Raw genomic sequence first — 15,418 nt, 5'->3', positions numbered from 1 at the left:
GTCAGGATCTCAGGTGGTTGGAAGCACCACAATTCTCTCTGTGAGCACAACACACATATAAAGGCTCTCTCTGCCTGGGTCAAACAATATTGCATTATGTTAATGTGCACCGATGAGGACAGGCAGTGAAAGAAACAGGCCATTTGGCTGGGAACAAAAGTGCCAGCACACATACAATCAGCTCTTCTGACGCTCCTAGGCCCATGGATGAACTTGGGCAGCTGGGGGAAAATGAGTCTGGCCCGGAACACAAGGTCCGGGATTTCATTCTAGCTCTGTTCTTGACTGTGTAAATCCCTTTGGGTCAGAATTTCCTCTTTTATAAGATGAGAGGTCACTCAGCTCCTTTTGGGCCCTAATGCTGGGTGGTTCTGAGAAGCAGGCCCTGGGAGCCCTGGCCCTGTCTGAGACCCCCTCATTTAGGACCCTCATTCCTCCTCTCCTGCCCCTTCCCCAGAAAGGGGAAAAACTTTCTCCTTCCTCTGAGCTCCACCTTCCTGACCCTCAGCCACCAGGGGAAATTGGAGTCATCCAGTCAGAGCTTTTGACTTTGGCTTACTTAGAGCCTGAGATTGTCAAGACTCATAGTGGTTTTTTTCCCCCCTCCAAAGCTTTTTAAAGACATTTTAAAATGTCATTAAAGCTTCAAAAAATCTGCTATAATTTGAGTTTTGTATTATTCTCATTTTTACAGATGGTGAAATGAGGCTGGGAAAGATCAATTGACTAGTCTGGGGTCACACAACTGAAAAGTATCCGAGTCAGGTCTTCCTCCCAAATCCAGTACCGCGCTTGACCCAGCACCTCAAAACATTAGTACAAAACTCTTCAATCCCCTAAAACTTTGGAACTGAAGAATTCCTTAGCACTAAAAAGACCTAGGACTTGGATGCTTGCAAGCTGTCACTCTATTTCTCTTCCATGTGCCCCTTCATTGTCTAATTTTTTAAGCTAATTTCTGACAGTCATTTAATTCTTCACTGCCTACTCTCTCTAAGCCCTAATCTGCCATTAAAAGCACTCTTTGCAAGGTCCCCCAGACCCTCCTCATCAGCACAACCAGCAGTCTCTTTTCAGTCCCCCTTTTCCTCACTACAGCTACTGCTGTTCATCTCTTTCCTGCCTGACACCATCTCCTCCCATGACTTCCTGCTCTCCTGTTCTCTTAGCTGTCTGCCCTTTCTTCTCCATCTGCTTCCAAGTGCATCTTCCTTTCCTATCCACTAATTGTGTGGATGCCCCCCAAGGCTCTGTCCAGGGTCCTAATCTTCTAAATTCTCTCTGTGGACAATCTCTTCTCTGCTAATGACTCCTGGTTCTACCCTTGATGCCTTTTCTGGGTTCCACACTGGAATGTCTGGGTTTCTACAGACCACCTCCACGTGGACATCCCATCTTATACTCACCATTGGCTGCTCCACCTGGAGAAGGTCTGGATCATCTGCTCTGACCAGAAGTCCCTTCAGACACCCACCCAAAAAGCTAGGGGACTTTTCCCCAGCCTCAGACTTGAAGCTCCTCAAGGATAAAGACTGTATCTCCCCCCTTGGGATCCCATACCCCTTCTCACCATTCTTGCCCTCAAGTCCAGCTTCTTCACCACTGTCCTTATGGGCTGTACAATGGTAGCCTTTCTTCTTGAGAAGATTGCAGAGCAGAATCCCCAGCAGACCCATCAGGCAGAAGATGGGAACAATAGCGATGACAGCGTACTGAGTTGCGGCTTCCTCGGGCACCTCTGCCTGGGTGCCGTTCTCTGACGGGCGGACCTCCGGCCCCATCCCAGCCTCCACGGTACGGCGCTGCCGGCCCCCATGCCCTAGGCCTTGCTCTGCCCTCAGCCAAAGAGACACAGCAGGGAGAGACACAGGAAGGAGGGGCAGAGGGAAAGCAGAGAAAGACACAGAAGGAGAAAGAGAGGTGGAGAGAAAGATAGAGATGCAGATATAATGTAAGACAAAGAGACAGACATGTAGAAACAGAAAGACACACAGAGGCAGACACACAAAGACACGATGAGACAAACACAGAAAGAGAAACAGATGGGGGAAGGGGGATAGGGAGAAAGCCAGAAAGACACACAGAGAGACAGTAAGCAGAAAGGGACCCAAAGAGAGAAAGGTCATGTGAAAGAAGCCACCCAGAGAGAGGAGGACATAGAGGAGGACAGGCAGAAATACGCATCAGGGGACAAAGAGAGAGAGAAGATAAAGAGAAACAGAGGCAGAGATTCAGAGTAAGGGAAAGAAAGTCAAAGACAGAGAGACTTAAGTTAGTGGGAGGATGAGATTGATCTGAGGGGCACCCCCTCACCTCAGCTCCTGCCCCACCCCTGTTCCCTCACATCCCTCTCAGTCAGCCCTCATGATCTCCCAGAAGTCTCTCTTTTGCCCTCCTACCCTTCTCCCTGGGAGCCACCTCTTCAAGGGGCTGTCAGCCTCTAATCTTCCCAAGTCCCCTCGTAATCCTTGTGTTGGAGGAGAGCAGCCACCCAGGCTTAGAGAAAGGGCTTGTGTCCCACGGCAAGGGTACAGGCGGGATTCCACAGAGTATCTAAACTAGCCCCGGTTTCAATAGGTTGCCCTGAATTCAGAGGGCATTAATTTACTAACATTAGTAAATGTTGGAAGCTCCAAGTGACTCTAAAGCAAATTTTCTGGTCAACTCCCTTATTTGATAGATAGATTTTCCCAGAAAAGGAAAGAGGCAGAGGAAGTCAAGGCAGAGGCGGAATTGGAAGCCCCAGCTCAATGTTCCCCTACAAACACATCCACCTTCCCCTCTTCACCCCCACTGTGGAGAAATGTCTTCAAATCTGTTACAAAACAGTAAGTTTTCTACTTCAGTGTTGTCTGAAAACAATGGGGACGTCCTGGGACATCCACCCTCATGGCTGTGGGCCCGTACGCCTTGTTTCCCCTTCTCTCTCGGGCTCTGGCTCTGGGCTCTGAGCCAGGATGGCAGCCACTGAGGGTGACTCAGCAGGTGAAAGGCAGAGAAAAAAAAGAGTATGCGTATGGAGACCCCATCAGGGTGGGACGGACCTGTGTGTTTGAGTATGAGCTCATGAATGTCTCAAAGACCACAGGTCTTCAAGCTGGGGAAGGGACCGCCAGAGAGTCGTCCAGACTAATGTCTCTACTCTCTAAGTGAGGCCTGATGAGGTAACATGATTTGCTGAGACCACAGAGAGAGTAAATCACTGAGCCAGGATACGAATCTAGGGACCTCAATGTCATGCTCAGTGTTCTAACTTTCAGGCTGTCTGGGTGCATCTGTGGCTGCTGCCGCTGATCCACATAGGAGTGTGTGTGTGAGAGAGGCTCCATGAGGCACTGGTCTTGTGTGCCCTGTGGGTAGGACAGTGAAGGCTGGTCCCTGGAGAAGGGATGTGCCGGTGGGGCAACAGTCAGCAGCACAGCTGCCTGACCTCACTTCATTTCACAAAATACACGGGTCACCGAGTTGGACAGGGCAGCACAGAGCAACAGCTCGAGGAAGTCAGACACAGCTGTCCCCGCCTCTCCTCCCCAGCCTCAGAGATTAGCTGCAGGAGGGGCTGGGGTAGGGCAGATACCTCGGGGATTGGCAGACAGGCCCCTAGTCCATGGAGGGGAGAAGTTCCAGCTGTAAACTTGGCCATTATCCCCCTCCACACTCAAGAACTTTGAATAAAAGGGGGCATTGGGGCAGCTAGATGGAAAGTGAATAGAGTACCCATCTTGGAGACAGGACATGAGTTCAAATCCAGTCTCAGACACTTAACACTTCCTAGCTGTGTGACCCCTAGCAAGCCAAAAATATACATAAATGACAGAAAGGTAGGAAGGGAAGGAAGGAGGGAGAAATAGAGGGAGAAAGAGGAAGGGGGAAGAAAGAAAAGGAAAGGAAGGAAGAAGGGGAGGAAGAAAGAAAAGAAAAGGAGAAAAGGAAAGGAAAGGAAAGGAAGGAAGAAAGGAGGGAAGGAAGAAAGGAAGAGAGGAAGAGAGGAAGAAAAAAAGGGGCACTGGGGTAAATATTTATCTTAGGAATATGGACCTGAATCCAAACACCCTTATTTTACAAATGGAAACTGAGGCCCATGGGAAGAGAATAGAGAAGGGCATCTGCCCAAGGTCACACAGCCAGTTAGTGGCAGAGCCTGGCCTTTTAAGTCTCTTGCTTCTCGGTATGGTTTTTCCCCAGCCCATCCTGCCTCTCTGCACCCGGCTCCCTTATGCTCTCCCTTTCCCCCAGGGACACGCCTCAGTCGTGGAGGAGAAATTTGCTGTCTCAGCCCTGGCCGTCTTCTAATTCCTGCCCCCCAAGTATAGTGGGGAAAGTCAGCATATTCCGGAGCCGAAAGTGGGTCAGCATCAGCTCTGGGTAGTATGAAGGAAAAGAGGAGGGCACTGCTCCCTTCAAGACAATAGGCTGTTTTTCTATGGCTCTTTCTTACTTGTCTCTTCTACAAGCTCTCTCCATCACTCCCTCTCTCCATCTCTCCTCTTTCTTCCAGGCTCTTTTCTCTTTGCCTACCAGCACCTCTGTCTCCTTCCATCTCTCTTAATCTCTCCGACTTACATTATTTGCCTCTCCATGCCTGCCTGTTCCCCTAGCTCCAGCTCTATCTCCCCCATATCCATTCCTCTTCACCTCCCAAGCTTTTCCTCCATCTCTCTGTCTTTCTATATGTCTCTCTCTCTCTCTCTCTCTCTCTCTCTCTCTCTCTCTCTCTCTCTCTCTCTGTCTCTCTCTCTCTCTCTCTCTCTGTCTCTCTGTCTCTCTCTCTCTCTCTCTCTCTCTCTCTCTCTCTCTGTTTCTCTGTCTCTGTCTCTGTCTCTCTCTCTCTCTCTGTCTCTGTCTCTCTGTCTCTCTCTCTCTGTTTCTCTGTCTCTGTCTCTGTCTCTCTCTGTCTCTGTGTCTCTGTCTCTCTCTCTGTCTCTCTCTGTCTCTCTCTCTCTCTCTCTGTCTCTCTCTCTCTGTGTGTCTCTGTCTCTGTGTCTCTGTCTCTGTCATTTCCTTCCTTTCTCTACCTTTCTATCCTCATCTCTCTCACCTTCAATCAATCAGTAAGCATTTATTAAACATTAAATTGTCTCAGTTTTTCTCTTCCTTAAATGCTCTCCCTCTGTTCCTCCTTTTTTAAAACCCCTTTGCTTCTCTGGCTCTACCTCCATTTCTCCCTCTTTCACTCTTCCCATCTTTTAGGTCCCCAACAACACCATGCTAGACCCACACTCACCTCCACAGTCAGGTGTGCCCATGGGTGCCAAAGAACAAGGTCTGCACTCAGTGTCTGGGTGTCTTCTGGGGTCATAAAACCTGCAGGAAAACAAAAGAGATCTCATATCTACAACCAACTCCACATCCCCAGCCCTCTGACTTACTCTTTATGTGAACCCCTAGAACCTTCCATTCTCACTCCGATTCCCAGAGATCTCAACCCCTGCCCCACAAGGTGCTTTGTCAAAATAAAAAACGGACCAATCTGTTGAGAGAAAGAGAGACAGGGGGTGGGGAGAAAGCTCCCTATTCTGGAGACTAAGAATGTTGCAAAGGGGAATTTCTGTCCAGGTAGAGGCTGTAGAGGCTGGACTAGTTGATCTTTGGGGTCTCTTATGGAGTCCTTTTAAGTCTGGGATGCTGGGAAATCACTTCCCACCTATGAATCTCAGGAGCCCAATCTATGAAATGGGAATAAGAAAGAAAAAGTTGATGTAGTGAGAAAGTTTTGTAAACAATTATACGTAATGAATGCCCAAGCACGAAGGAATCAGTATCAGAGCTTGGAAGGGAACTTGGAACACAGAATGTCAGGATACCAGGACAAATAGAAAGAGATCGTTTAATCCAGCCTTCTAATTTTACTGATAAGGAAACTGAGGCCTAGAGTAGGGAAGGGACTCCCCCAAAGTCACATAGAAAGTCTTAGTGGCAGAGCCATGATTGAAGCCCAGATGTTCCAACTCCCGAATCAAGGTTCTTTTCCCTTTCCAAAACAACAAATGACAACTCCTCTTGGGGGGAGGAACCTTTGCTCCCTTACCCAGAGCCCAGAAGATGCTCACCCTGAAATGCAGCCACCGCAGCGTGTATCGATGGTCGTGGTCCCCACCTGGGCCTCGACCCTCCTCAGCCGGGCACAGCCAGTGTGGGGCAGGCAGGGCTTTCGTCCCAGGCTGGTCGAAAAGGTGCCTGGCCTGCAGGCACGGCACACGGTACCCAGTCCCAGTCCCGAACCACATTCCTAGGTGAAGCAATCAATCAACAAGCATCTATTAGGTGCTTACTGTGTGCCAGGTAGTAAAGATACAGGGACAAAAAGGAAAGAATTCCTTTGCCCAAGGAACCAGCATTTGAATGAAGGATGCAGGTTGTATATTTGTATATACAAATAAATATAAGGTCATTTTAGGAAGTGGCCAATAGCAGTTGAGGGCAATCAAGGGAAGCTTAAAGGGAGGTTTCCTGCTTGAGCTGAGAAAGGAAGGATGTCTGGGTCCTGCAGGGGCAAAACATCCAAGCCATGTCACAACCACAGAAAACTACTTTTCCTCTATTCCTTCTCTCTTCTCCCTTTATGCAACAGCTCCCAAAAGGCTACCTTTCCCAGAAGCCATCTTGAATTAGTCCTGGCTATTTTTTAATCCACCAGTACATACATTGATTGACACTTCTCTATCTCCACCCCCCATCTCTTCCTTCAATTAGGATAAGTTCTGTCCTTTATTCATGTGAATCTATTATATGGGGCTCTATCTCTTCTGCCTTAAGTATCTATGGAGTTAGGCCAGAGATTCTGAGAATGAATGCCAAATGTCCCCTTTCAGACCCACCCGTCTTTATAGCTCCTCCTCTTCAAAGCAGGGGGCCCCTGGGGACAGGGGATATGCACGCTTCTCTTTGGGGGAAGGGCCCCCTGGAGGCAGGCACAGGCTTACCTGATTGGGCTCCTCTCCCGGTGGGCACTCGGGGCACACAGCACAGTCGCCCGCCTCTGTCTGGTACTCGGAGTCCTGGCAGGACAGGGAGGACGAATGCCCGCTGAGGAGCTGAGAGAGAAGGGTTGAAGGAGAGGCTGGCACCAGCAGACACTGAGATGGGAGCAGGCAGCAATCCAATTCCAAGCCTACGCCCAGCGGGCGTTGCTGCCACCAATCTCCTCTGACCTCCCCCCAGAATCCTCTGGGCAAGATGGAAGCAGAGTGGGTGAAGACTGATACCATAGCGCAGAAAATAGAATGCTAGGTGGGTAGGAACCTAGGCTTTAAGTTCCAGCTCTGCCACTGGCCTGTTATCTTAAATTGGGCAAGTCTATCCCTCTCTTTGAGCCTCAGTTTCCTAATTTGTAAAATAAGAAGGTTGAACTAAGACTTGAAGAACCCCTCTTCCAGCTGATTCTCTTATTGGACCCTGCCCAGTTCTGATGTTCCATGTTCTAAGAATGTTCCCAGCTCTGACATCCTGGTTTTCCCTCCTTAAAACAAAGGCATTTAATAAAATAACAAAACTTTCTGTCCATGTGACCTTGTGTAAATTTGGCATTCTATATTCTAAGGCTCCTTTTTAGTTCTAGCAGTATGGTCTGGTCTAAGGGGCCTACTAGCATAGTCAAGTATATAACTCTTTAGGGGAAGAGATGGAAGAACTGGACTTCAGACCCTGGACTTCTGTGTTCCCACCACGTTGGCTTCCATCTCTTCCAGACAGAACTCTGGGACTTTCTCATCTATACAGGATACCAAGTGTTCAGAAAGAAAATCCAAGAGAAATCCCACTCAATTTCTCTGGGCCCTGGGATAACACCCCACTTTTACAAGATCCTCCTCCCAGTCAGAAAGTCCGAAGAAAATCCCAGGAGACTATGTTCCCAACATTGCCCACTTCTCCATTGCTCACACTCAGCTTCAATAAAAAGTCAAACTGAGCACCATTAGCGGGCTGGCCAATACCTGACCATCCCATTGCCTAATGGGGGCCAACTTTTTAGAGGGACCTTCCTCATGGTGACAACTTCATACAGCTCATCCCCAACTGACACATACTCTCCCTAATGTCCTAAGCCTTTCCAGAATGACTTTTCCCATTCCTGTTTTGCCTTGCATGCCCCCAGCCAATGGAGATGCTATCTACTCTGTCATTAACTTGAACTTGTTCATCTATCCTGGTTGCAAAAAAAATATCTTGGCTATTTCTTCAGCGTGAGTCTCATTTACCCTCCTCAGATCATGTAATCTCAGAAAACTTTCACTGGGGAACTAGAGATCATTATTGATCACAAAATAGAAGATTTTGATTACATCAAACTAAAAAGTTTCTGTACAAACAAAACTAATGCAAACAAGATTAGAAGGGAAGTAACAAATTGGGAAAATATTTTTAAAAGCAAAGGTTCTGACAAAAGTCTCATTTCCAAAATATATAGAGAACTGACCCTGATTTATAGGAAACCAAACCATTCTCCAATTGATAAATGGTCAAGGGATATGAACAGACAATTCTCAGATGATGAAATTGAAACTATTTCCACTCATATGAAAGAGTGTTCCAAATCACTACTGATCAGAGAAATGCAAATTAAGACAACTCTGAGATACCACTACACACCTGTCAGATTGGCTAAGATGACAGGAACAAATAATGATGAATGTTGGAGGGGATGTGGGAAAACTGGGACACTAATACATTGTTGGTGGAGTTGTGAAAGAATCCAGCCATTCTGGAGAGCAATTTGGAACTATGCCCAAAAGGTTGTCAAACTGTGCATACCCTTTGACCCAGCAGTGCTACTACTGGGATTATATCCCAAAGAAATACTAAAGAGCGGAAAGGGACCTGTATGTGCCAAAATGTTTGTGGCAGCTCTTTTTGTTGTAGCTAGAAACTGGAAGATGAATGGATGTCCATCAATTGGAGAATGGTTGGGTAAATTATGGTATATGAAGGTTATGGAATATTATTGCTCTGTAAGAAATGACCAGCAGGAGGAATACAGAGAGGCTCGGAGAGACTTAAATCAACTGTTGCTGAGTGAAATGAGCAGAACCAGAAGATCACTGTACACTTCAACAACAATACTGTATGAGGATATATTCTGATGGAAGTGGAAATCTTCAACATAAAGAAGATCCAACTCACTTCCAGTTGATCAATGATGGACAGAAATAACTACACCCAGAGAAGGAACACTGGGAAGCGAATGTAAATTGTTAGCACTACTGTCTATCTACCCAGGTTACTTATACCTTCGGAAGCTAATAATTAATGTGCAACAAGAAAATGGTATTTACACACATATATTGTATCCAGGTTATATTGTAACACATGTAAAATGTATGGGATTACCTGCCATCGGGGGGAGGGAGTGGAGGGAGGGAGGGGATAATTTGGAAAAATGAATTAAAAAAAATTAAATTTAAAAAAAAAAAAAAAGAAAACTCTCACTGGGGAAGCCAAAGTTAGGGAAGAGAACCAAAAGGTTCAGATACCCAGATCTAGGGAGAGGACCTAACTCCATCCCCATCTGTGTTTCTTAGACACACTATCCTTGGCTGTGGGAATGGGAAAAGGAGTAGGGCTTTCAAGAAAGATTGATATACTCTGAGAGACTTCTCAACCTCACCTCTCCATATTTCTTTCTCTCCTTTTTCTCTTATTTTCTCTCAGTCTCTTCTCTCTCTCTCCTCCCTTCTTTTTCCACATCTCTCTCCATTGTTTTCTCTTTTTTCTATCTCTCCTTTTTTCTTTTTTCCATGTCTCTTCCCTTTTTTCTCTTATCTTTCAGTCTTCTTTCTCCCTCTTGTCTTTCCATCTTTCTTTTTCTTTTTTCCACATCTCTCTCCTATCTCTTCTTTCTTTTTTCTCATGTTTGAGTATTTCTTTCCCCCTTCTCTTTCCATCTCTTTTTTTCCATGCCCCTCTCCTATCACTGTCATCTTTTTCTTCATGTCTCTCTCCTCTCTTCCTCCTCTTTTTCTCTCATCTTTCCTTTTCCTGCGTCCTCTTTCTCTCCTCTTTCTCTTTCTCTCCTCCTCACTTTATGTTTCTTCTCTTTGTCTCTCTGTCTCTGTTTCTCTCTCTCTCTCCGCCCCCTGCTCTCTTTTCCATATGAGGAAAAACGCCTTAGGCTGGGAATTAAAAAAACCTGAGTTCTCTTTCTTTTCCCTAGATCTAAATTTCCTCTATGATAAAATAGAAATATTGGTCTCTATTCATTTGCAGCTCTTTATTTCTAAAGCTCTCTATTTCTAAAATTCCAGTCTTGACAGCTCAATGTTCTAATCCAGACTTTTATCTCCTCATCCTTCTTTCCTCAGTTTCTTCCTCTTTCCTCTCTCTTCATCCCATGTTTCTTCTCCTAATTCGTTCTGCTATATGGTGATTCCAGTGGCCGATGAAAAAACAGGCAATTATTCTCAGCATTAATCTTACTTACCTCAGGACCAGGTTCTTACCCTCTCAGGGCTGACTACCTCTCTATACCTCCTCCTCTTTCTTACCAGTCCAGTCCAGCCCACAGGAACCCTGATCCAACAAGGAGAGAAGCCCTAAGAAACCTATCTGTATCATCTCATTCATGCCCCTGCCTATCCTTGGAGCTGGCCTTTGGTCAGATGAAAGGCAGAATAAGCAATAGGTTGCCATAGTCTGGGGACCCATCGCCCATATCCAAGAGAATGTCATCTATTTGTGATCCCTCAAAGTATTTACTCTTTCTGGCACAGTGTGGGTAGGAGGGATGCAGAAAACTTCAGAGTAGAAGCTACTATTGTGGACAGATTCAGGGATCTGAGCAAGGCTAAGTCATCTGGGTCAGGGCCCAATCCCCCATGATTCTCCCTCCCATCCCGGCCCGACTATAAGGCCCACTAGATTCAGACAACATTCTCTTCCTGGGCTGCAGCTCCACCCATCCCAACTCACAGTGAGGAAGCAGGTGAGGGACCAGCACAGTCTCTGCCACTTCATCCTCAGGATACCCTGGGGCTGGGCCGGCTGACCTGAGAACAGAGGAGAGAAAGCTGGGAATCAGGGCACACCGCTGGCAGGTGCAAGCAAGGAAGAAAAAGCCCTACCAGTCCACCCAAGTAAGCAACCCAGCTTTACTATTTAACAGTTGTGACACTTGGGGAACTCTGTCTCTTCTTCAGAGCCCCTTTCCTTCTCACTAGAAGATCTCTTAGGTCTCTCTCCAGTGGTAACAAGTTTGTTGAGAATATTCCTAGACCTAGAGTTCTGGAGGCATCAGAGTGTGCTGGAGAGGCCAGTGGCCCTGGAGATCCTGGCTCAAGGCTGGGCCCTGTCACTCACTGGCTGTGGCACCCGGGCAGGAAACTTCCCCTCTCTGAGTTTTAGTTTGCCCTTCTGTCAAATGAGGGGGTAGAAACAGATCACAGGGTCAGAGTCAGAAGGGGCTTCAGAGGCTGTCTAGGCCAACCCCTTCATTTGACAGATGATAATAATAACAACAACTAGCATTTATATTGCCCAGGAATTTTTAACTTTATTTATATTACTGGACCCCTCAGGCAGCCTGATGCAGCCCATGGATCCCTCTCAGGTTTTTAAATTCATAAAATAAAATACATAGAATTATGAAGGAAACTAATTATATTGAAATAGTTATCACATAACTGAATAAATATGTGTATATATATATTGTATTTAACATATACTTTAACATATTTAACATGTATGGGTCTGCCTGCATCTAGGGGAGGGGGTGGGAGGAAGGAGGGGAAAAGTTGGAACAGAAGGTTTTGCAAGGGTCAATGCTGAAAAATTACCCATGCATATGTTTTGTCAATAAAATGCTATGATGAAGTTTAAAAAAGAAATAGTTACCATAATATTAAAAACATATCCATAATTTAAAAACACACACACAAATTAACACATCTCAGATTGAGCCCTCAATAAAACATTTTAAGATTTGTAAAGTGATACTGCAAAGATTAAAAAGTGCTCTTTTTTGAGCTACCATCCTGGACAGCTAGGTGGAGCAGTGGATAGAATGACTCTCCCTCCTGTATCATGAAAGTTCCAAAGTGACCTAATTTACCAACTATGTGACTGTGAGCAACTAATCGTTGCCTCAGTTTCCTTATCTGTAAAATGAACTGGAGAAGGAAATGTCAAGCCACTCTAATAGGTTTGTCAAGAAAAACCCCAAAAGGGGTCAGGAAGAGCTGGACAGGACTGAACAACAAGCGTTCCCGTGTCACCAGGACACCTAATTGTATGCTGAGTGCTTAGAACATGTCCTTCATCCTCTCAGGGCCTCTTTCTTCCTCTGAGGGATGATGACTCCCTATCCAGACCTCCTTTGTGCTATGAACCCAGTTAACTGGGGTGGGGGGGGGGAGACAACGTCTGCTCCAAAGTGAACAACTTTAATAACAGGAAGGAGGAGGGGTACAGGTGAAGGTACACAGAGGAGGCTGGGAAGTAACCAGACAAACTCCATTATCCTGGCTGAGTCCCCAGCTACCCTCTAAACAGCTCCTGAGACCTTGAAGATAGTTACATCGGAGTTTCAGGCCTACTACTGAATCAATAGGTACTTTTGAACAAATCTCAGTCCCCTTTATTAAAAAGCAAAGATTTGAACTATGTGACAGCCAGAGTCCCTTCCAGCTCAGTATCTAGTTTGCTGTATGACTTCAGGAATATCACTCCCTCTCTCTGGGCTTTGGTTTCCCTTTTGCAAATAAGAGAAGTAGAGGCTAAATGTAGAACCTAGTAAAGTGAAGGTGGACTTGGGAGCTAGTCCAGGTTTGATTCTCACTTCAGATGATTAATAATGTGACCCTGGACACGTGACTAATTATCCATTGAACCTCATTTTCCTTATCTATAAAATGACATAGTTGGGCTCAAAGATCCCTAAGGTCCTTCCCAGCTCCAAATCTATGATTTTATACTAACTATATAGAAGATATGGATAGAGCATTTATTAAGCACTAACTGTACACCAAAAACTTTAACTAGAAAATTTTGTATTTATGGTAAGAGACATGAAATGCAGGGGGGAAGGGTCAAGACCCCAGGCCATCCCAAGATTGTGCACTACTGAGGCAGCTTTGAGTGGGTGGGTAAGGAGTGGTCATGGGGGATATAGCCACACAGACTGATACCTCAAGACTATTGTCGGGGAAGCCACTGAAGGGCCAGGTCAGGCTAGAAAGCTTACCTGGAATACAGATTGCAGCAGAGAGGAAACATACTATTTAGCTCTAACTAATTATTCTTGCTAACTAGGTCCTAAGCTGCTGAGGAGTAGAATGCTGTTAGCCCTCTGAATTTTGGCACCCTAGAACAAAGCCCCAGTGGCTCTGCCCTAGTTACAGGGCTGACTAGATGGATGACTAGATAGATGTCTCTTCCAAATTTTACAAGCTCCATTCTCTGTCTCAGGCCCTAGGTGTCTCTGGATCTTTTATTCACTGATGAGGAAGATGTCTTCTTGTTTATCTATGATTAGTTCACACTGTCCTAGTTGTCTGACAGGCAGGCCCAGAGCTGGAGCTGGAGCTCCCAGGATAGGGGCAGAAGGGGACAGCAGCATGACAATGAAGCAGCCTGGATTGGCAGTCAGAAGATTTGGCTAGAGGCCTGGTTCTGCTGTGGCCTACACTGTACCCCCACCACTCAGCAGGACATCTTCGATGACTTCCCTTCATCTCTCTGGGCCTCGGGACCCCAGCCTCAAATCCCAGAATTGGACTAGATCTCCCAGCTCCCTTCCAGGCCCCAGAGCTTATGTAAGTCACACCCTCCTCTTCTTCAAGCCTTGGGTTGGTCTAGGGTCTCTCTCCTTACTGCCTCAGATGACCTCAAATCTCCTATCCCCTCCCCTCCCCTTGCCCTCAACTCATAGGAAGGGACCTCAGCTCTCGGGGATGGAAAAACTGAGCCAGGAGGCAACTTGATCCTTCATTGTCCCAGCCAGGGCCCACAGCACCCTGGGCCTAGCCAGTGGTTCAGGTTACACCTTGTGGTAGAAGGGGAGGGAGATCAGCCCAGTCCCCAAGGGGGTTTCCAGATGCCAGCTGAGGCCAGATTCTTCCATGTCCACTCCCTGCCTAAATCTGGGAGGCCGAAATAGAGGAGGCTGCCTCTACTCACGTCTCCAAACACAACAGGAAGGACTGAGGTTAGACTCCAGAAGGACTCTAAGGGAGAAATGGTGGCTCCAAAGGCCACACAGACTATAAACAGAGACCTAGTCACCTGGAACCCTTTAATTAGGCTCTCAATATGTATTTATGACCACAGTCTGCCCCCCCCCCCCCAGTTATTACAGACTACCCTTCCCTAACTATCCCAGCCCACACTTCCTGCCTAATGAAGCCTCACGTTCTACTCCTCCAGCCAAGACGGGACTTTTATCCACGTCAAACACTGATGCTTCAATGGTTGTGCCGATAGCTGCTTGTGGCAGTCCCCTATACTTTAGGGAATGCCTGTTGGCTGGCTCACAAAACCTAAAATTGTTTGCAGAACCTGGAACCACTTGCAGAACCTAGCATTAAAACCTACGGACTAAATATAAGACCTCGAAGCTAACACTCTTAAGAGTATGTCTAAATACATACTATATATTGTATATAATATACTTTTAAATACATCTTTATGTATATTAATTCCCTACCACCCCCACCCTTCTTCCAAAAAAATGGAAGCTTCTTAAGGGAAGGGATAGTTTCTCAATTCTGACTTTGTATTCCCTGTGCTTAGTGTAGTGTCTGGCACATAGCAGGTGCTTAATAAATGCTTATCAACTAATGGACTGAGGGGGTCCCAGCTTTCCCTCAGTCTAAGGAGTCCCTATTAGAAAGGTCATATATCTTTTAGATGAGGATAGGAGTGCTGGTAGAAAAGATCCTGTAGATTAGAGTGGAACGAGATCTTGGGAATCATTTAGATCAGTCCTTACGTTTTCTAAAAGAGGATTCAGACTCCCCATGAGAAGGGACTTGCTCAGGTGCATGTAGTAAGTAAGCAGCAAAAGACTTTAACCCAAGTTTTCCCAGAGGTGTCAAATTTGGGGCCTGCTAAACTTCCCAGTATAGCCAGAACGAGATTAAAATATAACTGGAAAATGTTAACAAAATAAAAATGCATAATATGATAACAAAATAAAAAAAAATATACCACTGGTAATGTTAACTTGTGGTTTTCTAAGTTAAAATGCCACCTGCAAGGATCAGTTTCTATTTGAAGTGGACTTGGGGGAGGGGGCAGGGACGCCTAGAACACTGGACTCACATTTTAGAAAGGTCATTAGACCAATGAAAGCAAGCCCCAAAGAGGATGGCCAATGTGGGGGAGATACTAAAAGTCATGGCCTAATGAACATTATTTGGATAAATTGGGCCATATCAGAGAGGGCTGGAAGCAATAGTGGTGGTTGTGGCACTTTATTCCAGGACAT

The 15,418-nt window shown here is 46.1% G+C and overlaps 1 protein-coding gene across 2 annotated transcripts in view; it reads right to left on the bottom strand.

The window, feature by feature from the left end:
• Positions 1-15,418, bottom strand: part of RELT (RELT TNF receptor) — a 56,153-nt gene that overhangs the window by 11,050 nt on the left and 29,685 nt on the right. Inside the window, exons 2-7 of one of the 2 annotated variants that reach the window (XM_074304021.1) lie at positions 10,906-10,982; positions 6,924-7,034; positions 6,051-6,229; positions 5,225-5,304; positions 3,718-3,786; positions 1,571-1,831 (exon numbers count right to left, since the gene is read on the bottom strand). In XM_074304021.1, the coding sequence (XP_074160122.1) occupies positions 1,571-1,831; positions 3,718-3,786; positions 5,225-5,304; positions 6,051-6,229; positions 6,924-7,034; positions 10,906-10,950 (745 nt within the window). In that variant the 5' untranslated portion in view covers positions 10,951-10,982. The remainder of the gene's footprint in view (positions 1-1,570; positions 1,832-3,717; positions 3,787-5,224; positions 5,305-6,050; positions 6,230-6,923; positions 7,035-10,905; positions 10,983-15,418) is intronic. The other variant, XM_074304022.1, reaches the window with a different exon arrangement.

Source organism: Sminthopsis crassicaudata, chromosome 3 (assembly GCF_048593235.1).
Source record: "Sminthopsis crassicaudata isolate SCR6 chromosome 3, ASM4859323v1, whole genome shotgun sequence".
Classification (NCBI taxonomy): Eukaryota; Metazoa; Chordata; class Mammalia; order Dasyuromorphia; family Dasyuridae; genus Sminthopsis; species Sminthopsis crassicaudata.
The sequence above is the reverse complement of the archived record's forward strand: the minus strand, read 5'-3'. Positions and strand labels throughout refer to the sequence as shown.